Consider the following 24,417-nt stretch of genomic DNA (forward strand, 5'->3'; position numbering starts at 1 on the left):
GGGTTCCTTTACAAATGTGCATGCTCAACATCCAAAAATTAGAATTGGAGCTAAGATGGCCACATAGCGTCAGCGTGGTGCTAATGGTGTGGCCCCAATCCTTCTTTACCCCTTTACCTTACTACATATGGGTAGCACAATGATAGAGCTTTAGAGAACTCATATTATTGTTGGAGCACTACAGCCCCCAAAGACCTGTGTTATACATGCATACACTTATAAAACCATTGCTAACTATGGAGTGGACTTTTGAATGGAGATGCCATTATTATTCCAGTGGAAAGAAGGTACAGAGCAACCATGGCTTTCAGTGTATTAACATGCTTCTGTTTTCTTTCAAAGTCTGTTAGAATGTCAACAGGATCTCACGCGACCAAGTTTTGCTTTTGGGTGGAACTATAAACTACCCTTTAATCTATCTAATATTTGCTCACCATAACCTTTCTTTATGTGTATGCATATAAATGCTGCTGTATTAGTATAACCAGAAGTGATTGTATTACAAACCACAGGAACAAATAATCCTAGCTGTTGGGGGGTTGCTTTTTCACTTTGATTTTCATGTTTGTTCACATAGAACAGGGGTCAGCAAACTTTTTCAGCAGGGGGCCGGTCCACTGTCCCTCAGACCTGGACTATATATTTTTTTTTGGGGGGGGGGGGAGAACAAATTCCTATGGCCCACAAATAACCCAGAGATGCATTTTAAATAAAAGGACACATTCTACTCATGTAAAAACATACTGATTCCCAGACCGTCCACGGGCCAGATTTAGAAGGCATTTGGGCCAGATCCTGCCCCTGGGCCTTAGTTTGCCTACCCATGACATAGAATCATAGAGCAGGAGGGGTGTTTGTAAACCATCTATCCTGCCTGCCCACCCTGCTGAGTGCCAGAAATCCAGGGCTAGTAGACCCCCCAGAAAAGAGATGTCCACTGCATCACCAGGCAATTGGAACTCTTTAGAACTTCTATTCTTGAATTGGAACTCTTTAGAACTTCTATTCTTGAAACAAAATCTATCCTCCTGTCACTTGGAACTAGTCATGCTCCCTGGGGCAGCTGAAAGTGAATCTTTGCCTTCTTCTACATGACAGTTCTTCAGGTATTTAGAGAGCGCCATCATATCCTCCTTTAATAGTCTTTTTTTCCAGATTAAGCCATTTCTATCAACATTTCCTCATAGGTCTTTTTTCCTTACTGCTGATCATGCTGAGTGCAGTTTTCCAATCAGCTGTGGCTCTGCCTGATGGAATTATCCTCTAACCTACAATTAACCAGTTTCCTTAACCAAAATACCACAGAGAACGTTCTCAAATGGTTTGCTGAAATCAAGTGAAATTACATCCAAAGCATTCCAACAGCCCACTAAGCTAGTAATAAAGAAAGAAATAAGAATAGTCTGGCAGAATTTGTTCTTGGCAAATCCATGTTGGCTTCTACTAATCACTGGGTTGTTAACAAGATGCTAGCAAACTGACTCTTTTATAATTTGCTATGCTATGAAAGACTTTGCAGTATAAACAGTGACACAAATTCAGTTCTCAGATCTGCTAGTGAAATTCCATTAAAGCAATCAACAGTTCAATATGCTGATGACAGGCAAGATAATTCTATATAAAACCAGTATCTCCATCTTGATGCTGCAAGGGTTAACAAAGTCCTCCCTAACTTTGCCTTCCCCAATCCCCAATGTCTACTGAAATACAACATGAGGCAGAAAGAAGGGGAGACAGCAGGAGAGGAAACTACTAATATATGTTTTATCCAACTCTAATTCTTTTGTCCACCCATGTCCATTATACTGCAGCTGGGTTTACAGTATCCTGAACATCATTCCAGATTGGAATTATGGCCTCTTAAAATTATGTCTTAATGGAATGCACATGCAATTTATAATTTTTGGGTGTTGGGGGAAGAATATAGCATTTAGAAGAACCTTGTCGCCTGGTGAAACATTCTTTGGGGTGTAACCATTCAGTTAGCATCATATTTGCACATTAGCTAATATTTGCACATTAAGGGGGAAAGAATGGAATGGGTGTGCATGTATGTATGTTGCTTTGTTTGCTCTGCCTTGTAGGATTAGGTAGCTATTCAATAGTGTAGATAAATGTTCCAGGGTAACATTGCTAATAATGCCTAGATTCTCCAGCTCAGGGGTGGGGAACCTGTGGCCCTCCAGAAGTTGTTGGACTTCAACTTCCATCAGCCTGAGACAGCATGGTTATGAAAGATGAGAATTATAGTCCAGCAGCACCTGGAGAGTCACAGATTGCTCATCTCTGCCCTACATGAGTGCACCTCAGCCTAAATGCAACAAATCAAGGATTACATCAACTTCACTGCAGCAGGATCCATTTTGTGGCTTTAGTTCATAGCATGTGCAGAATGTTTTTCTGCCAGCTATAATCCAGAGTAGTATGTACACCTTCTCTTGGACAAGCATTTGAAATAACCTGGAATCCATGCCAAGATAAGAAGATGCAACTCATTCACTCAGAGGGTTTACCTGTGAATTGTTACCTGGAGAGATCAGTCTCAAGCCCCCTACATACAGGTGGACTCTTACTAATTCCAGATGACAGCCAAGGTGTGCCAGTTTTGCATGTTAGCTTGGTATTGCGGATATTTTTAAAAATGCTTTTTGTCAGAGGATCTTGGAAGACTGGCATCCTGAGGACAGGGAGCAGATATTGATGTGCCAACTTCCTCCTTGCACAAGAAAGGATTAGCTACCCGGATATAGAGCAATAGTTACAAAACTATTCAACATTTTTGGTAACTGTAGTTGAATTAACTTCACTGATATTAAATGATCGATTAATAGATAGTTTGCTTTGTATTAAAGAATAAATAAAATTATGCCTGCTGTTGATTAGAATTTGGAAGGGTATGCTACAAAAAAGTTTTGTAGTGAAATATTAGGCTGCCTTTGTTGGCAAGAAGTAAGTTACTTAAGTCCATTGAATTTAATGGTTCTACTCTCTCAAGGGTTGAAGAGACCTGACAGAGGAATACAAGGTAATGTGTTCTTGGTAGTAATCTGGTCCCAGGTTTTTCAGGACATCACATGACAATAGTATGATCTTTACCTTGGCCCAGTAACATATCAGCAGCCAATGAACTTCTTTCAATGCAGGTGTTACGCATGGTCAATAGGAAAACCCCTTTAACAGCCTTGCTGTGGCATTCTGTATTCGCTGCATCTTCCAGACCAATCTTAAAGGGAAAGCTCACATACAGCTCATTGCAGTAATCCAATTTGGAGATTTCCAATGCCTGGGCTACCATGCCCAATCCTCCTGCACATGTTACTTGCAAGAAGGGGGCATCATCTGGTTGCCAGGGGATGAGGCCTCACTCCTTGCTCCACCCCTATCATTGGGCACAATGACTGATCCTAATCTGTAGATCTCCACAGGTGAACATACATTTCAGGGAGTTGGACTGGAAGACCCCAAGGATCTATTTCAGCTCTACCATTCTATAATTCTGTGAACATGTTGTCTGCAGTGAAGAAGCCTACATGTTGACATCATCAAAGGGCAAACTGCTAGTATTGGGCAGTATGTAATTTTACTCCTGGCAAGCTATAACAAAGCATTTCCATAAACTCCACTTTGCTGTAAAATATAGCATGTGGATAATAAGATAATTGCCATAAAGAATGCCCAGTGTAATCATTTGTGCAGAGCACCTTGTTTCATGTGGAGTTGTGTGAAACTAAGTCTGCTTATATCCTCCCCTTCTTTGAAGAATTTGTTCTGTATCACTGTGCTGGGAAGGCTGTGAAAAATAAAATGTCACGCAGGCAGATTTTATTTATCTTGGAGGCGGTGTGCTGACATCCTTGTATCTCAGAGACACTTTTGAAGTGACATTTCTTGATCATTGCTGGTGGCTAAAATAATGATTTCATTTACAATTGGAATTCTTCTCTCTTGATCCCCGCCAAGCCTGAAGAAAGGTATCTTTCCTAGAAATCATGACAGGGAAGGGATCAAAGGCAAGTTGCTTGGGGAGTCAGAGGGAGTCACTCCATTTGAGGACTTGGATTTGCAACAATACAGAAGTTTGATGGGAAATGCCCACTCAAGGCCACCCCCTGCACAACTTTTTTGTACATGTGTTAATAATAATAATCATAATAATAATAAATTTTTATTTATACCCACCCTTCCTGGTTCAGAAAACCGGGCTCAGGATGAAAAACAACAAATTTAAAACACTTAATTGTAATACAATATAGAAGCAGCATAACATACAGTATAAAAGCATGAATAACAATAAAACTCAAAGTTCAAAAATCAATATGGGGGAAATGTGATGGGAGGGGAAAAGAAGTCTTGAATGTGCAGCAGGGCTGGCCTTTTCCATAGGAATTTTCCCAGGCTGTCCTCATGCCTTCACCTTCCACAGTGCTTATTTGTTTTTTGTTTTTGTTTTTAAAAATCTATCTTGCCTTTCTGCCTCAATAAGAGGCACTCTAGACAGCTCCTAAGTGAACCATAACAAACAAACAAACAAGCAAAAATTAAAAATACATTCAAGCCAAAATGGGGTGGGGGAATCAAAGCAGAAAAAAACTACCCATACTCAAGCTTTTTCTGCTTTTTTTTTTAAGGAACCGTTTTACGTTTTTATTGTAATGTATTATTTTTATCTGTGCTGTAGATAAAGTGTGAGTCACTTGAAGACTTTTGTGTGCAGCATGCAATAAATATAGAAATAGTTGATATAAACCAAACAGTAATGTTGGAGCAAGCAAAAAAGTCAGGAGTAAAACCAAAAGACTTGTGGTTACAAATAACATCAGATTGGGAAATAGGGGTTCAACCTGTTTCAGAGGGAGTCACTCCATTTGAGGACTCGGATTTGCAACTTGGGGGTACCTCTTGGATTCAGCCCTGAACCCAGATGCGTAGGTTTCAGCAGTGGCCAGGAGCACTTTTGAACAGTTGAGGCTTGCTGCCGGTGCACCAAGCACTGTACTCCTGTTCCTGGCAATGTCAGACCTGACCATGATGACACACACCTTACTTATAATAGAGGCAGCTTCTGCCACTGAGCCTAGTCTCTAGTGAAGCACTGTGACTGCATCTATGTCACAGTGAGAGGTTAGAACCAAAGAGGGTCCTACTTCAGAGAAGCTGTAAAGTGCAAGTATTTTCTTATCTGACCTTACGAGGCAGCAACTGAGAAGGAATCTTTACTAATTATTAATGCTGTATAAAGGAACACTGTTATTGCAAAGGCAGGGGGATAAGATGACATGAAGAATGAATTCATTATCACACAATCTCTGTTAGTGAGCATTTCAAGTTTCATTTCATGGGCATGGTCTCAATTTAAAAATAAAAATAAAAAGTGGGTAAAATACAGGACCATAAGAACTAATATGAATCTTGCCATTCAGTGGGACATTGCTTGCATCCTGGGATTCTGACTGCTACCGAAGTGTGAGGAATAAAGTTCGGTGCCTGATTTATTGCTCCCCCTCCTCTTCCGCCCATGGTTGCCACATATAGCTCGTTTCCATAGCGCATCTCATCATCTTTTCACCTGACAGTCGTATTTTGAGAAGGATTTCATGTGGATCCTGGCTGACGCACTCAGCCTTGGTAACATGGCACAGTGTACAAGCACGTCACACTGTGATGCAGCCAGCGCCACACCTCAAATAGGCTGGTAGGCATGAGGCAGGAGGTCTGTCTGCTTCTTTTGTGTGATTTCTGTTTGCCCAGTTTACTGCTACCTAGTCAAGCTGAAGTTGATTAAAGAATTTCAACGTAAAGAGAAGCTGATGTTTCTCTTGGCTTCTAGATAATGAAAGGAAGGATAAAGTTGTCATCCAGGGGTGCCTGGTACCCACCGGGACTGGTAGGGTGAAAGGCAGGGAGATCAACAGTGGGTGGAGCCAGGGCTAACTACAGGCGGATCCAGCAAATTCTGGTTTTGTCTGCATCCTCCTCCCTGCTGAGCTCTACATGGGCAAAACTGAGACTAGGGAGGAGGAAGCTATCAGCCTGGTTGTAAGTAAGAAGGCAGGCAAGAGGGACTAGTTAGAGCAGACTGAGGTTGGTGGAGCAGTGCCCTATTTGCTCTAATTGACCAGTCTCTGTTACTGGTAATTGTGGTCCACTCAGTGGCGTAGCGTGGGGGGTGCCAGGGGGGCCGGCCGCACCAGGCGCAACATCTGGGGGGGCGCGCTCGCTGCCTCCGGAGTCGCCGAAGAGCCTCGGGCGCAGGCTGTAGCAGAGCCCCATGTCTCGTGGAACCGACGAGCTGTGCGCGCGCCCGGGCTGAAGGCGTCCGGCAGGCAGCGGCTCTCAGCCCCGCGCGTCAGGGCCGCGGAGGACGTGCCAGGCAGCCCCTCCTCACAGCCCCGCCTCCGCTGCTGCTGCTGCAGCTGCTGGGCCATGTTGCATTTTCCTCGCCTCTCTGCCCCCCTCCTCCTCCGGGCAAGCGGCGTGGTTTCGGCGGCAGCGCCAGCAGCAACTCGACTCAGATCGGCAGGTTAGGGGTTGGGGGGGCGCAAATTACTTGCCTTGCCCTGGGTTAGGGGGCGCAAATTACTTGCCTTGCCCCGGGTGCTGACAACTCACGCTACGCCGCTGGGTCCACTGGTCCATTGCTCCATTACTGACTAGGTTTTCACCCACATTCTGACATGTTGCTGAGATTTGCAAAGGATTTCATAGCAACAAGATACTCAACTCCCATAGAATTTGTATGCTTCCCTTTTCCTTCAAGACTACACCCGCTCAGAATTTGTTTTGTTTTTTCAAAACAAGGGCCATAACTCAGTGACTGAGCATCTGTTTTGCATGCAAAAGATCTCAGGTTCAATTCCTGGCATCTGACTAAGTATAAGGCAGTTTCCTATGTTCATCAGACTGAGGGTAGATTTATGCTGCTGTTTTTTTCATGGTGAGCAGACATAATTTCTCAGTTTGGCCACAAGTGAACTGTGTGGCATGTTGAGCTCGGGGGAGGCCAGGTACCTCTGACTGTGAGCCGAAGATACTAACACTATTCATAGGACCTCAATCTGGCTGGAACTTTGCCAGAATACCATGGGGGAAAAATGATCATACAAATTCACTTTCAACAGTGGTTCTCTGGGGAGTAGAATCATATCACACCCTTCAACATGCTGAGTCCCCAAACAGGGATACACATCTTCCTGTCCAGGCTCCTGTGTGAGTTGTATGCCCCGTGTTAGGTGACAGAGCCCAGAAGATGCACTTTTTTCAGCACTGTGCTCTCACAATGTCCCAAAACTTGCATTCTGGTGCACCATGTGAGATTGTGGCCCTGAAAAAAGTGTGTTTTTTTTTTTTCCTGGGCAAAATCTTGGCACAAAATCACGAGAGATCCAGACCCTCCAAGTCTCCCTATTTTCCAGGGACAGTCCTGGATTTACAGAAGCCGTCCCAGTTTTTTATTTGATTCTTGAATGTCCCACTTTTCCTTAATACGTCCCTATTTTCATCGGAGAAATGTTGGAGGGTACGGAGATCACGTTGCCCAAAATGACCGTTGTTCTCTAGGGCGGGGGGGGGGGACAGGGTGCCTCGGTTTTTTCCAGGACACTTGTGGGGTATGCATAGTACTGGCTGATGGGGCAGTGTGGGTGAGCCATCCTTTCTCACTATGAGTCACTGCCAGTTACGAAGAGGAAGAGGGGTGAAGTAGCAGGCAGCTCAGTGTGGTGCTGGGGCTTAGAGACAACCCACTGCTCCTGCTGCTGCGCCGGCACTGTGTCAAACTCCCTGTAACTGGCCACAATGCACAATATTAAGAAGCCAGGTGGGCAGTGCCACAATGGCGGCCTCTGCTGGTATCACAGGAAGCATATTCAATGTAAACCAGCTCTTAGTGACAGACGGCTGGAAAAAGGAGAGCTGTACTGAGTCAATGCCAATATACAGTAGTAGCAAAACTCCCTAAAATTTGAGGGGTGGCAGTCTCCAGAAGGATCGCGGTAACACTTTGCAGCTAATGAAGCTGCTTTTGTCAGCTCTCCCAGTAAAAAGAGCAACAGGTAGAAACAACAAAGTTGGAACTGAGCACTTTGTATTACATGAATGGTCCCTTTTGTTAAGTAATACATAGTACCTAGCAATAGATTGTGGACTGGATGCCAGGGAATAGGTTTTGGATGGCTACATGGCACTGCTGTCCTATAATTGTAAGCAATGTGATATCCTTGGGGAAGGTAATTCAGGGTTATTTTAACTAGGGTTTCAATTTTTAATTGGTCTAATTGGTCGATTCTTTAAATATTGATGTTGTTGATTTTTTTTGACGTACCAATAGCACGAAATAATAAAGTTTAATTAAATAATAAAGTTTAATTAAAAACGGGAGGCAATTAACTGGCAAAGTCAAATTTTAATGGGTGGGGGTGAACATTCAGAGCACACATCTGTTGTTCCAGCTATAGTAGTTCTGACCATTAACTGTGATACCTAATAAAAATAAAACATTGTCACAATGGGCCCTTTCTTCTGACAAAGATTAGCAACAATTTTCATTTAATTAGTAGTAACTACCAACAATACCTCAAAAAGGCATGTCTCTTAAAGTCTTGGTAATGTGCAAATTTAATCTATTAATGAACTGATCAGTTTATTAAAAGGCAGATTATTAATCAACCTTTTTTAAAAAAAATCACAGCATAATTTTCTGCAATAATACAAGTGGTGTCAAATCTCATTATATTTACAGATATTTCGCTCTCATATTAGTTATATCTCTTACTTACAGGTGGTTCTAAGTTGTTGCCGAATATCTGACAGGAGGGAATTCTAAAGGGCAGCTGCTACCACACAAAAAGACCATTTTCTCTATCACACGAAACAGACTTCTCAATAAGGTGGTATCTGCAGGAAGCTCTCTTCTGCAGGGGGCAGCTATCACTTGGGTGTCTGAAAGGGGAATGATCTTTTAGGTGGTTGTTACCTGAAGTAGACACCTTCATTTCTCCTAATCCAGGATCACTTCTCCACCATCCATTTAAAGCACCCTTAAACAACTTTAACAGCCATGGCTTTCCCCCCAAAGAATCCTGAGACCTGTACTTTGTTAAGGGTGCTGGGAATTGCACCCTCCAGATGTTGTGGACTACAACTCCCATCATCCATGACCATTGTCCATGCTGGCTGGGGCTGATGGGAGTTGTAGTCCAAACTTCTGGAGGGCACTACATTGGGTATTTCTGTCCTAATAGTTTCAGTTTCTTGGGCTGCTAGAACAAAGATCTTTTATGAGTTTTCTGAGAGATATATTAAATGTCACAAGAAACTTCATACTGATGTAAATACTGATACAGGAGCTGGTCACACACAGTCTTCCAATGTCATGGAAAAGAAATCTGAGAAATAATCGTTTGGGTAAGCAGTAGCTTTTAAACTGATTGCTAAAGCAAACAAATTGCAACACCATAAAAAGGAAACAGGTGGTTTTATTGTGCAATACTGGAATGGTAAGTTAAAGCACGACAGTGCCAGTGCTCATGGTACTATTGCCACCTCGGGGAGATATTCCCTTTTGAAAGGCCAACAAATATATATATATATATTGCATACTCATACATTCCAAGTCTTAGAAATGCTCTGTGTCCGTGTCCTGATGTTAACTTGTCAGGTGACTGTGCATTTGATGGCAGTGTTCATCTTAATGTTGCCAGCAGTGATCAACAACTGTCTAGTTTTGTCAGTGCTGATCTGCACTTTTGGAAGGATAGTTCACTCATATAAGAAAGCCAGTGGCCCTTCTAGTCCAGCATCCTGTTCTCCCAATGGGATTTTAAAGCAGCAAGGACTATAGATCAACCATATTATTATATTTCTCATTCCAGAAACCAAAGAAAATGAGCTTTTTCCCATTGTTATTTTTTGTTATTATTTTTGCTTCCTTTCCCTAGCCTTAATAATACCTTATGAGTTGTGTTACTTGTTATTGAAATGATAATAATAAAATAAATTGGGGCTGCAAACATTTCCTTGAGAGTAAGCTCCCAGTGGGGCTTACTTCTGAGTAAATGTGCATAGGATTATGCTCCACACTGTTTGTTTCTTTTCCAAAGAAAAGCAACATGACACATGGTTTTAACTGTCTTAATTTCCTGAGAATAGAGTACTATCAACCCACACGTTCCTTATTTTGCAGAGAGTGTGTTTTTTTCTTTGTAGATGGCTTCTCCATTTTATAGAAAATCTAGGTCAAAAACAGAGTAAGGCTACATATAACGAATGTTACAGGACAACCTTATCCCTCGATGGCTGGATGAGTGGGGTAAGATGATGTACAATTACCTCTCTGTTGTCCTATGCTGGTGGAGAGGAGTGCTGCTGGTGTGTGTGTGTTTGTGTGTAAGGGGAGTGGGTTCTGCACAGGCAAGCAATAAACTACCACTAGTTGCCTCACACATAGAATCAATGAATTGTAGAGTTGGAAGGGGCACCAAGGGTCATCTAGTCTAACCCCCTGCAGTGCAGGAATTTCAACTACGGCATCCATGACAGGTGGCCATCCAACCTCTGCTTAAAAACCTCCAAGGAAGGAGAGTTCACAGCCTCCTGAGTGAGTCTGTTCCTGTGTTGAACAGAAAGTTCTTCCTGATGTTAAGTTGGAACCTCCTTTCTTATATCTTGAATCCATTGGTTCACTGTCTGCCTGTTCCCCTGCATCTCCCCAATGTACCAGTGTAACCAGAGCACAAACTTTTCTTTTTTAAAAAAATGAATTCGCTCCAATCCACATAGTGTGTCAGGAAATAGGTATCTACATGCCCATAATAATATGTAATGTTTTGCCTTCTAGTGTTTGCTCTGCATAAGTACAATTGGTTAATAGTAAGCTGACAGGTAAATCATAGTTGTTGCATATACCATTGTGCTACTTGAACTAAAACTTCCATGATTAAGTTGGTTCTCCCCCCACAAAGAGGAATCAGATAATATTCAGAGAGCTGCTGCCTGTTTCAGATACCTATCTGTAAAAATGAATACACAGCTTATGAGACATCATGGGTAGCTGCAGAATCTTTATGCAAAAGCCTTGAGCATGTGATTCAGTTGTGCTCAGTCACAAGACCAATGTGGCTTAAAAACAAAGCGTTTATCCCACTACATTCACATACATCCTTTTTGCCAAAAAAGTCAAGGTAGCCTCTACAGCTTTCCCTGCCCCAATTTTATCATCATAACCTTGTGAGTTGGGTTGGGTTGGGTTGGGTTGGGTTGGGTTGAGAGATAGTGGCTGGTCCAAGGTCACCCAGCTTCATGTCTGAGTGGGAATTTGAACCCAGGTCTCCCAGCTCCTAATCCAAACTGCAACCATTGCACAACACCAGCTACAATGTGGAACACAATTTAGAACTACTGTTAAATCAATTTCTTTGGCGATAATTGAGTTGTTCTGGGTATCTGCTAGTGTAATGAGATTATGTCTATTTAGAATATAATTATTTTCCTAGTAAACCATTGGTTTTGAAATCTTGGCCCTGTTTTTTTGCTGATCTCCCTCAAATGGCTGTTCAGTACCAAGGATTACACTGAGAAGATATATGTGCTGTCTGGAATAGACCTTTTCTATCAGACTTTGGTTTATTAAGTTTAATATATAATTGAATCATAAAGCGGTCCACTTTCAGACAATTCTTTTTGAAATGTGACACTGTGGTAAATTGTGTATGCACTGCCCTCTAGTGCCCTTCCACCGGCATGTGATGGAAACATCTTTTGGAAATTTTTTGCTTGATATGTACAATGCACTAACGGTATTGCTAACTCCTTTCACCAGAACAGCTCAAGAGCTGTTTGTTAAAAACAAATTGTACATTTAAAACTTTTTTTAAAAAAAATATTCAAAATTATAACAAGACATATTATCCAAAAACATATCATCCTTGTTTCCCCCCCATTTTTCCTCCCTCCCCCCCAAAACCCACCCACCCCCACCCCACCCCCCGACTCCCCTCAGTTCCAGTCTTTGGTTTCTCTAAGAATGCTGTTTTCTGCATGTTACAAAGTTGTATAGATACTCAAACTATTTAGCTGATTATTATCAATAAAAAGTTTGTGAATGTTTACTCAAAACCTGACAAGGAGGTACATTCTTTCACCTTTGGTGGACGTGCCCAAATATTAAGGCTTTCTGGGAAATGATATATAATGAATTAAAAAAGGTATTTAAGTATACCTTCCCTAAGAAACCAGAGGCCTTTCTCCTGGGCATAGCTGGCCAAATGGTGTTAAAAAAGGATAGAACATTCTTTATGTATGCAACAACAGCAGCAAGAATACTCATCGCAAAGTATTGGAAGACACAAGAACTTCCCACATTGGAGGAATGGCAGATGAAACTTATGGACTATATGGAATTGGCGGAAATGACTGGTAGAATCCGTGACCAGGGAGAAGAGTCGATGGAGGAAGACTGGAAGAAATTCAAAGACTATCTTCAGAAACACTGCAAAATTAAGGAATGTTAAAGGGATGTTGGACTGAAAGTAAGTGGTTTCCAGCTGCACAGGTTAAAGTTAATGATAGATTAAGATTAAAGATCAAGATTAAAGATGTTTAAAGAAATGGAAATTTGATATTAAAAGGGAAAATTTTAACGTTATATGATATTAAGATCAAGGATTAGGTTTAAAAAAGTTGAAGTTATATATTTTAACATTTTATTAAATTAAAGATTGGGATTAAAAAAGTGGAAAAGAAACTGCTGGACAAATAATGTGGATTGGAATACAAAAGAGGGAGGTATGAGGAAGTCCAGAAAATAAGTAATTTAAAATTGGAAATGGAAAAGAGTTTGTCTTTAATTGTTATGCTTTTTGTTTTTTATTGTTGAGTTTTGTATTGTTTTTTGTGTGCGTTGTTTTTTTTTCCTTTTGTTGTTTAAAACTTTAATAAAAATTATTTAAAAAAAAAAAAAACCTGACAAGGAGTCCAGTTCGCTTTGTTGCATCTTCAGATACTTTGTAAAGGGTTCCCATTCATCCTTAAAGTCACAGTTATCCTTGTCCCATAGCTTATATGTCAGTTTTGCCAGTTCTGCATAGTCCATCAATTTTTCTTGCCATGATTCTTTAGTTGGGGTTTCTTCAGTCTTCCATCTATGTGCTACCAGAACTCTCACGGCCGTTGTCGCATACATGAAGATGTTTTTCAACTTTTTTGGCAGGTCTTTCCCTACAAACCCCAACAAAAATGCTTTGGGTTTTTTAACAAATGTTAAATGGAACATTTTCTTCAATTCGTTGTATATCATTTCCCAAAATTTTTTAATTACCTTACAATCCCACCACATATGATAAAATGTCCCCTCCTTTTCCTTACACTTCCAACATATATTTGAACTAGTTTTGTACATTTCCCCTAACTGCACTGGTGTTATGTACCACCTGTACATCATCTTTATGTAATTCTCCTTCAATAGGGAACAATCTGTAAATTTTAAGTCAGTTTTCCATAATTTAACCCAATCTTCCATCATAATGTTGTGACCTACATCTTGTGCCCATTTAATCATAACTGATTTTACCTCTTCATCTTTCGTCTCCCATTCTAATAGTATGCTGTATGCGGCCTTCAGTAGTTTCACTTTCCCTTCAATCACTTCCATTTGAAACCTAGATCTAGTATAACTAAATCCTTTCTTGCTGTCTTCTTTATGTGTTTCATATAGTTGCTGATAATGCAACCAACTCTGAAAGTACATTTAAAACATTTAATGCATTTCTTCCTACAACTGTATCTGGATTGACATCTGGTCTGTGCTGCCTAAACCCGAGACACCTTGCTTGTGACTAAGGACACATCAAGGCTGTCACTGTTTCACAGGTAGAATTAAATCACATACTGGATTTGGCACTATTTCACATCAATTCCGCTTCCCAAAAATGTTGGTCTTTTTGCAGTAAGGAAAGTGAAAGGAAAATGCTTTGGAAACTGTGCGATAATAATGGCTTGCTGGGATGCTTCATAACCTCCACAGAAACAAATGAGAATGAATGCTAATGCTGCATAAACTCCATGAGAACTTTGTGCAAGCAAATCAGGATGGATGCTCAATAAACAGAATGTTTGGAAATCAGCAAGAACTCAGCAGCAGACAGTATGTACTCCAAATAAACTTCTTAACTTTCAGTATAAGATGCAAGCTTCATCAGTTCACAAAGATCTTTAGTTGTTTTGGTGTAGTCTTTTTTTTAATGCAGTGGCTTTTAAATTGCTATATTTGGGTGAGCAGTGACCAATATGCAAACTGGTCCAGTTGACATCTGAGCTATGGGGGTCTGGCATAACAGCTATGGCAGAATTGTGATCACGTGTACTGCTATGCCAGGATTGTGGTCATTATACTTCTGAGGGAAAACAGTGGCTGCTGGTCAAACTGAATGACACATTGAATTGGTGTACATCACAAAGGCAGATCAGAGTAGTAAAAAAATAAACTGAATGACACAACAGGTGCAAAATGCTAAAATTTTATTAATCATTGAAACTGTTCTCTTTAAGAAACAAATAAAAACAGCAAAAGGTAAAGATATCCCTCAACCAGGCATTATTTGACAGATGGTGCTAATACAGAAGAAAATAGTCTATGTTCCAGAAACAAATAAATAGTAATGGTACAACGTTAAAAAATAATTCATTGTCCTAGAACAGAATTTATATTATTTATATTTACTACTTTGGTTTAAAAAGTTCTTCATATGACAATTCGGCAAATATATCTATATATCTTATGTCCATTTTGTAAACATTTATATTTTAAAAAATCCAGATCTTCATACAATTAATATGCTGATGATATCATGTAAACAGTCTTCTTCAGCAGCAGCCATACTTCATGGGGAGTTTTTTTGTACAAAAATAGATCTACAAATAATATCTGAGTATTATAGCCCCACAGCCTTTGAGAGGTTGAAGTTTGTAGAAAAAGGAACTTGGGGAAAAAACACAGAAAAGGCTGACCAAGTTATGAAAGTGAGACCTAACTTTTGCAAAGGTGATAGAGAACAGACCATGTTGACCAATGGAACTGTAATGGAACTGGACACTATGAGTAGCTCTTTCTGCTCCAAAATTATGGCTGGCTTGTGCTACTTGGTGGAGGAAATTCTTCTGGGTGTATTAGAAATGCCAGTGTCTGTACCAATGCTTTGTTAATATTGGCATCATAACTTCACAAGAGTTCAAGCTAAAATCCTTTTTTTGTCTCCCACCCTAACCTTTTATCATGCCAAATACTTTCCTCTCCAAGTTATTTGTAACTGCACAGTGTAGTCTCACAAAGGCCTTGCCCCAAGAAAAGTGTCACCTAGAATTTCTAATTGTTTGGCACCCCAAAGAAAAGAAAATACTTTTCTGCCAAGAGTAGATTTAGAAGAAGAGAAATTCATCTGTATGTTCAAGTTGCTGCCTTGGATACTTTTTATTTCAAAACAGCAAGATTCATTTTAATTTATCTTCTGTTAATTATTGGTGTTGGTCATTTAAAAAATGTCTAGGTCAGTCCTGGCTCCTGTTTTTATTTCTGGCCAAGCTGCTGTTCTTCTTGCTGCTGCTGCTGCTGCTGCTGCTGCTCTTCCTGCTGCTGCTGCTGCTGTTGCTGCTGTTGCTGCTGTTCTTCCTGCTGCTGCTGCTGTTCTTGCTCTCCTGGTGTTGGGCTGGGCTTCACATCACATTGATTGCTCATACACTCACATGAGTCAACATGGATGTATGAATATTCAATGGTGGAGCGATCAGGGCACATCAGTGTCACTTGCCTCTTGCTGGTTTTGCTTTCCTTACAGCATGCACATGTGTGATCCAATGTGTTAGCCTCAGAAGAGTATCTAAGAGAAAACAAAGAAGGCTTTAGCTGCTGCAGAATCAAGTCCACTACTCACACCAACCCGCAGTGCCATCATTCTGCTTTTGTTTGTATTGGAAACAATCAGTCTGACATGGTTCATTTAGAATAGATTGAGTACTGGTGTCCACTTAATTCTATTGCCTGCTGTCACACCTAAGTTTGCATTAGAGATAAATTGAGTTTTTGGGGAAGAATTTTTAAATACTGGGCCTACAAGTACCATTGTTTGAGTAAACAATCACTCTCAATATTATGGCCCACCTCAAACTCCACAACAAACTTATATACAAATGGTAAGATCACAATATAATCTATCACACTGCCTCCATGCTTTGAAAAGTGGGTATATTTCCTGGGCCAATCTCCCTCTATCATATCATTTAATATTAACAAGTCCCTCTGCCTTACAACATGGGCTAATCAAAGCTCTGAATAATTACATCTATGATCTTTAGACAGACAGGAGGTACCTCTGGCTAAGAAAATATCTGGTTCCAGAATCTGATTGTAATGGGTGTACAAATTTACATCGTTTACTCCCATATGTGCATTAAAATCCCCTGCAATGATAAACACTGCAGTAGGATATAGTGATTCCAAAGATTCTATATAGTTCTCTAGGTCTATCCAGATAGTATTTACAGTAGTTTTGTTGTTGTTGTTGTTTTGACAAGAAAGTGAATTGCCTGATGTCACCTGTCAAATGAGTACATAATTGAGCTCAAAAATGAAGTGCTCTGCTTCCCAGCACAATTTTCCATGTCTTGCTAACCTGGACTTCAACTGAATGACCCCTGGACTATTTATTGGGTTTTAGAGTTTTAGAGTTCCCCGGGGGAGGCAGCAATGCCCACTTTTCTACTTACATTGAAGAACTGCCACAGTGGCCTTCGCAGTACCGTAATTCGACAGGTTCAGTAGCTTCACATCCATTATGTCTGATGAGACTTGTGATGTTCTTTGGAATACAATCTCCCGCTGTGAGAGGGGAGAACAACCAAAAACAAAAACCATCATAACTGTGTGCTCACAAATACTGCCTAACAGAAGACTGAGTAGGGTAAGGTGGTGTGTGAGTGCACATGTGCAAACTGTCGAAACTGGCAAGGAAAAATGAATTGTAGGTCCAGGGCTTTTTTTCTAGCCGGAACTCACTGGAACTCAGTTCTTGCACCTCTCAGGTGGGCACCATTGCCATTATAAGAGAACAAGGGAGGCATTCAGGCTGAGTTCTGGCACCTCTTTTTCTAGAAAAATAGCACTGGGTAGGTCCATCATAATAAGAACCCACTTCTTGATGCACTGGAATGTCAGGATGGGAGGAAAGAACATGATAAACTCCTGTACTGATCTAGCCTAATGCCACTAGCATGTTTTGACAAAGAAGCCTGTGCTATACATTTGACCACAAAGACTTCTCGCTCCACAGTACTAGTCTCGATGTTCACACCTATGCTGCAAAGGTGCAGAGGAAAATCTTAGCACTTTCTCTCTGCACAGATAATTTATTGGCTCACTTCCTGCCTGACCATAGCAAATATAGGCAAAAACACAGTCTACTGCAGGGGTGTGGGACTTTTTGTAGAGGGCCTTTTCCCCTCAAGCATAATCTGTTGGAACTACATATTGGTGGTAGTGGGCCAGAGTCAAAAGTGGGTAGGGCTTGAGACAAAGGTAAGGGAGGGGCACAGCTTTCCCTCTCTTTCTAACACACTTTTCATTCTCTCTCTCTGCCTTAAACCATTTCCCCTATTTTTCTCCTCCTTGCCACCCATGTGAAATTAAGTTATGGACCACATGAAATAAGGATGTGCACAGCTAGTGCCACAGATTGCCCACCCCCTGCTCTCATACATTGTGGGGGTTTTTTTTGGTGTGCAGGCTTATTTTAACAATTTTGTCATAACTTACGTGGAGGTCCGCACACCTTGCAGCAGCCATCTTCACTCAGTCTCACATTCTCCTGAAAAACCAAAATGGGTTAGATGAATTTACAGATAACCTAAACGATTATTATTCTCTGAACAAATGCAGTTTCTTTGTGGCCATGAGAGACCTTCACCATTGCCAGGACTCCCTGGAAAAGTGTGCACAAAGGCAGGTAAACAATATTTGGGCCCATAGACTCCAAAGCACATTGTCTCCCACAATACAGTTAATACCTTCTATTAATTTTAAGCACTGTAATTGGGATGCTTGAAGATTTTTACTGGGCTGCATTTTTAAGCACTAATGCAAAGATTAGAACACAGATAGCATTCTTTTTTTGCAGTTTTCTGAATTGTGATGCATTTCTGCACTTAAAAACCATGTAAAATGTATATTTCAGGTTAGAATATGTACAAAAATGTTTATGTGCACATTTGGGGTAAACTAATCTCTCAATGAATAATTCATCACCTGTTTATTAGACGTTATACCTTAAATTTCTTACTGTACACAGCATTGCCAACTATTATACAATTCTGTGTAGTAATGCTCCTACTCTCTCCTGCTTGGTATTTTGCTTCATCTTATTTACTATCCTTAGTCTGTCTAGGTTCCTTTAGTTTTGATTTATTATTGTATTATGGTATCATTGAAAATTAATATTTTTTTAGAAATGCATACAAAAGTATGTATTTTAAGGGGAAATGTATACAATATTTTGTGGGGAAAATGCATATTTACATGTGTTTAATAATGATGATAATGATAACAACAAGAATAATAATCCACTTTTTAAAAAATTCCCTCCCCACAATAATAATCCACTTGATACAGAATCAGGATGAAACACTTATTAAAGAATACATATGAAACTGACATGGACCAAAATTAGACTATTTATACAGCCCTAAACAACAATTATATAACTACACGAGCCTTTCATTTAGCATTTACAGCATCTAGTGAATCACACTTCTCAGATTGCATTAAATAAAGTAGGGAACTGAAGAGATATATGAACAGGAACTTGATAAGGGCCCAAGTCTGACTCTGTTAATTTAGGCTTGGTTTAGGACCCTTGCCTATCATAATAATTCCAAACTACCTAAACAAACCCATATGATTTATGCATTTTTTTAAAAAAACATACCCTCATCCAGCTTTCTTAGATAAACCCTGATCTCACTGAGTAGATAATCTAACAGACACAAAGACTTTTGATTATATTGGTAAACTTACAGGTGGGCAGTTAAGTGGAGCGCAGGGTCTTTTGGTAGGGACAGGAATATACTGGTCCTCAACCAATTCACATTCATAAGTTGTGCAGTTGTTTCCTGGATGATGCCAAATCTCCCCAGGCTGAAAAAAGTCAGAGTTATAGTTATGTTATTAGAAGCCGACACGTGATTTTTATGTCCTTCAAAGGGCTTTGATTGTATCACTAAGATAATACAGATAGGGTAAAAAAGCAAAGGAAATTTATGATAAATTTACTATAATAAGGAAAGGTCATTATGAAAACTATGTGGGAAAGAATATAGCTTTCATATTCACAGCTAGGTTTGCTTGCCTCCACTCAGCTCTACTGAGCTACCTTTATCAAACTCTAACACAACATGTCCTCTGCTTTTGCCATCTGTTTTCATCATTGTGCATATTACACAGATGAAGGAAGGAAGAAACCCCATGTGGATTTGTTGATACAATTGAGTGCCTTCTTTCATTGCTTCATGGTCTCTGGTTCTCTCAAATGCACAAATACACATTCTCTCTCTCTCCATGCCTATCTTCATGACAAACTGCACTGTGAAACAGTTTGGCATCACTTTGCTAAATGTGACTTCATTGGCCTCCCTAACACAAGGATTTGACCATATATAAACCCTTTAGCTCAGGCAGGTGGAGTCGGAATTCTGCCCCCAGATACTCATGACTGCGTTCTGTCAAGAGAAACAGATTGTGTGATCAAATATCTGAAGGCATAGCTTGGTCACATGTGGCATCTTACTTTCAAGCATTCTCTCTGGAGTGGGATGGGTTCAAGTGGTGGATGACCACATGCTTCCCACACTTTATGGGGAGGGTGGTAGGTCAGTGGCAGAGCTTCAGCCACAGACTCAATCCCATGCATCTCCAAGTAGGGCTGAGGGAGAGCCCTGCTTGAAAATTTGGGGGTTTTCCCCTTAAGAAGGTTGGGAGAGAACATAGGCTGAGTGGTACCGAAAAAGGAAAAGAAATTCTGGAGAGCCAGTGAGTTTAGACAGTTCTGAGCTAGACAGACCAATGGTCAGACTCGGTAGAAGGCAGTAGAAGGCTCCAGGTTCAATTGCTGGCACCTCTCAGGGATTTCAGGTTGCAAGTCTAAGACTTAGGAGAGTCCTTTCTAATCAGACTAGGCAACACTAGGCTATATTCATTAATAAAGCTACAATAAAAACTACACTTCAAATTAAAATAAGGCATTGGTATCTCCTTCACAGAATGTGGGGAGTCAACGCAACATTGGCTATATGGGCCAACCATCTGATAGGGCAGCTTCTTTTTTCTCCCTTTTTACTATTTTTATATAGCACAAAGTTTCACAAGCCAAAAAGATTTATACTAAAGATTTGCACTCAAAACATCCAATGGAGCAGAAAAAGGCAATGGTAGGAAAAGATAACTATGGGAATTTAAATGCAGATCTATTAATTATTGCTTCAGTTAATATCATTCATGGCCTCTAGTAAGCTTCCACTCCAAGCATGAGAAACACAAGTATGACAGAACATGAGATTGCATGTATGGGTATTCATAAAACATCAGCTACCTTGATAACCTGAACACTGGATCCCTCTTTTATAACACATGCTACCGCTGAGCATTTACCACAGCATTGTCCAGGGATTTCCTTGTATTCTTGGGCCTGTATTTGAGAAAATATGGAAAAAGATTCATAAGTTCAAGGAGGTGAAATAGCTAGGTTTGCAGATAAATTCCTGAAAAGCTGGCAATTTACAAAAACAGTTTGTAACACTAACTTACCACTGGGCAGTTTTTGTCACATGCTTGTGACACACATTCCACCGTGTTTATTTGGCTTTCTGGATCTTGCTCAACAGAACATCTGCACGTTTCACAGTGGCCTCTTGGAACAACTGCTCCAGGCTAAAGAAGGGCAGAGGAGAAATGGTCCTAAATAATTCTAAACTGTTTTCATAAATCAGAAATATCACAAATGTATGCAACTGGTCTTCCTCCACCAACAGAAAGCCCATTGACCCAGCATAGGCTTCCATAAGTGTCATGAGCACGGAAGTGATTCAGTGATTCTCTCTCCTGCTATAGCTTCCTGCACCACCTGCCATGTTGTTCTCTGGGGTTCCCCAACCCTCTGAAGCATATTTGGGGCTTGGGAGGGGGGCAAGTGACACACTAGGATGGGTAAAAACTGTAATTTGCTTTTCTTTCTGTTCTGCTGACAGAAGCACCCACTGGATCATAGAGCTTTCTGTCAGTGAAGGATCACCAATTGGATGCAGCTTCTTCATTTAATCTTGAGTATATACTCATTTACAAGATCATTTAATTCTAAGAATGCTTGAAAATGTGTGGATTGTCTTGCTTCATCTAGCTCAGGATTCTTTGAAAGAACCCCAGCAACCAGCTGGCCCCTTTTCAACTTATGAACCAAGGTGGTTTTTTTCTTTTTACCGGGATGCATAAATGTTTCCATGAAAGGGGTATATTTATCTATGGGTTGTGGAATGGATTTGGAATTGTTAATCTGGGATGAAAAAGAAATGTAGGGTTTCTAGTCCCTTCCTTTTGATCTGAACTGATAGGCAACTTATTTAAAGGGGGGGGGGATTCTGCACCTTAATGCAGGATACACTGAGAATTCTCTTGGATGCTGAAGTATTTCTACTGCGAAAGCTTATAATTCATAGTTTGAATCAAAGGAAGATATGCAGGGTTTTTCCAGTAACATCATAACTTCTAAAAGCTTTTCATGGAGGGCTAAACACACTCACTATTAATCCGCAGCAATCAGAGGCACCATCTTCTGAAGCACGTTGAGGGCAAAGATGCAATGTCCTGATATTGCGAGCACAACATCACACAATATGCCGACATTGTTTCATGCCCAACTCCACCAATATGGGGGCCCGGCCCCCTCAACAACAAAAAGACACCGAGGGGGCCCACAGTGCCTATGGCATCAATCATTTTTGTGCAGATCATTTTCTTAATAAATAATTTTATTTTATTTTTAAAATAATGCTTTATGTATATTTCTTTTTTTATTGGTTTGTGTAATCTAGTTTTGCTTTATTCAGACGTGGACTGTTTTTGTGAGCAAGTGATTTATACATTTACCAAACAAACAAACAAATTATTGCTTCTAGCATTCATTATTATAAAATGTACTTACTTTGTAGAATATGTCTTTGTCAATACAGCCGGGTATTTTCACTGTAAAACAGAAAGGTGCAATGGAATGAATCTTAAAATTTTCTTTTCAGTGATAAGAGTGTAGCTGTGTATGCTACAGAGTATGCATTTTAAATGCATGTAAAACACATTCTCAGCCACAGGCTCAAATAATTCTGGAAATGGTAATTTGCCAAGGATTCTGGGAATTGTAGCTCTGTGAGAGGTAAACTAATGTTACCAGGATATATAGTGTGTCCAGAACCTTTGAAGGCAAACAAGGAAGTACCAATGTAGCTGTGATTCAAATGGTTTCTTGATGAGTGTGCAATGGGTTCTTCCAGTAGAGTTGTTTGAGGAATTCAGTCTTTTAGGAAGTCCAATACAAACTAACCTGATGTGCACCACTCATACTAATGCACAGATCAGAATTTAACTATCCACCAGATTTCAAACTTCACTGAAAGCCACAATGCAGTTCTCAGTAATTTGAATATTTCAAAAGATATATTTAAATACATATTTTGAGAAAAATATATATCCTAAATAATATATGGTTTGGGAGAAAATTTGTTTAGTAAATGTAAACAGGTATTTAAATTTGAACATTCATGGTGATTTCATCTGAAAATGCAGGTCAGCATGGAAATGGGATGGTATGGGTTTATGGGTACACACATGTGAAAGTGATGTGGGCAGGAAGTGGATGGATCCACCCTAATGTCTACTCCTAGTAACCATGCCAGGATCAAGTACACAAGCAGTAAGGATTCAGCTTGAGGTTCTGCAAACCCTACCTTATGCAGGTTTGCAGAAATGTGTGTGCATGTGTTACAAAATATCCTCTCCCAAAAGAAAATCTTACAAAATACCCCTATTGCAAAAGAAGCCCCAGCAAAACTGGGACTTGCCAGCAGCAGCTTAATTGACCAGCTTCTCAGCAGATATGAGATATATAACAAATTAAGTATTTGCTTCTTCAGAACAATTTCAGGATTCTTGCAACAGGAAATAAAAACAGTTGAAGAGGCAAAATGGCCACTGGAATGCCAGCTCATAGCATGGGAGGTGGGGATGGAATATGACTCATCTGGAGGGTGGGGAGTTGTAGAGAGAGAGGAAGAGAGAGGGAAGGGGGAGGGGAGAGAAGTTTCAAATACTCCTGAGAAATGTCATGTTTCAGTTCTTACCACAAGTGGCTTTAATGCAGCAATCTCCTGGCAGCTTTTGTTGTTTTAATTCATATCCTACTGGACAGGTCTCAACGGATTCAGGACAGTAACTAGTGTTGCATACTATATAAGACACACACACAAAAAAGAAAAAGCCATAAAAGAAAGTCAGCATATTTTCATTATAACAAGAACATACAGGGCATTTTTCAACACTCCAGTTATGTCCAGAGAAACATCTGCTTCCATTATAACAAGAACATTATAACAAGAACAAGAATGTCTGAAGAAGAGGTGTGAATCTCTACAGGATGTTTTCAGGCTCCAACTCCTAGCCCCTGTGGCCAATGGAGATGCAGTCTAATAACAGCTGGAGGGCCACAGGTTGCCCAACTCTGCCCACCAGCACTCATGTAGTATGGATAGATTAACCACTATGCCACATGATTTGTGGCACAGGGCTTCAGTCCAATTGTAAGACCTCCTGTGGTGTAACTAATGGGAATTTACCTAAGTGGAAAAGGTACCCATTTGGAAGTGGTTGCTTTGAGCTATTCACAATGGATTGCATCCGATATTGCAGAAGCAGAAAGAAATTAAGCATAATGGACCTTTCCCTTTTGCCTCCTCCCTCTTCAATCCCCCGTACCCACACAAGCCTCTTAAGCCAACAGGCTGAGAAGTGATAGCCTCTTCTACTAGACAGCATGGGATATGTGGGGTAGTCACCTTGAAACTCACCAGGGGAAAGGACAGGGTATGTATGTATGTATGTATGTATGTATGTATGTATAAAGAAGATTATGTCATTTGCAGTTTCAGTAGGAGGAAAGAATCACCCAAAAATGGGCAGAGAAAACTAACATTGGTACAAGATTTCTCCAACTGATTCTGGGCATTTCCACCCTCTCACTCAGATAACATTGCCCGTAGTATTTAGCAGTCCCCCCACCATCAGCCCCGGAAAAAGGCTTTTTAGGAGGATGCAGGAGGTAGAAAGGAAGGGAAGGGAAGGGA

The 24,417-nt window shown here is 40.4% G+C and overlaps 1 protein-coding gene and 1 long non-coding RNA gene across 2 annotated transcripts in view; one reads left to right on the plus strand and one right to left on the minus strand.

Moving 5' to 3' along the window:
* LOC308479928 overlaps nt 1–14,899 on the plus strand; it is a 76,615-nt gene extending 61,716 nt beyond the window's left edge. The window contains exons 3-4 of the long non-coding RNA XR_013987897.1: nt 10,204–10,306; nt 13,941–14,899. This is a non-coding gene — a long non-coding RNA (uncharacterized lncRNA). The remainder of the gene's footprint in view (nt 1–10,203; nt 10,307–13,940) is intronic.
* MUC5AC (mucin 5AC, oligomeric mucus/gel-forming) overlaps nt 14,495–24,417 on the minus strand; it is a 60,887-nt gene continuing 50,964 nt past the window's right edge. The window contains exons 42-49 of the mRNA XM_081010846.1: nt 23,419–23,523; nt 22,230–22,270; nt 20,840–20,962; nt 20,625–20,720; nt 19,055–19,174; nt 17,798–17,849; nt 16,753–16,864; nt 14,495–15,866 (exon numbers count right to left, since the gene is read on the minus strand). Of these exons, the coding sequence (XP_080866972.1) occupies nt 15,557–15,866; nt 16,753–16,864; nt 17,798–17,849; nt 19,055–19,174; nt 20,625–20,720; nt 20,840–20,962; nt 22,230–22,270; nt 23,419–23,523 (959 nt within the window). The 3' untranslated portion in view covers nt 14,495–15,556. The remainder of the gene's footprint in view (nt 15,867–16,752; nt 16,865–17,797; nt 17,850–19,054; nt 19,175–20,624; nt 20,721–20,839; nt 20,963–22,229; nt 22,271–23,418; nt 23,524–24,417) is intronic.

Source organism: Podarcis pityusensis (genome assembly GCF_964106645.2).
Source record: "Podarcis pityusensis genome assembly, chromosome: 1".
NCBI lineage: Eukaryota > Metazoa > Chordata > Lepidosauria > Squamata > Lacertidae > Podarcis > Podarcis pityusensis.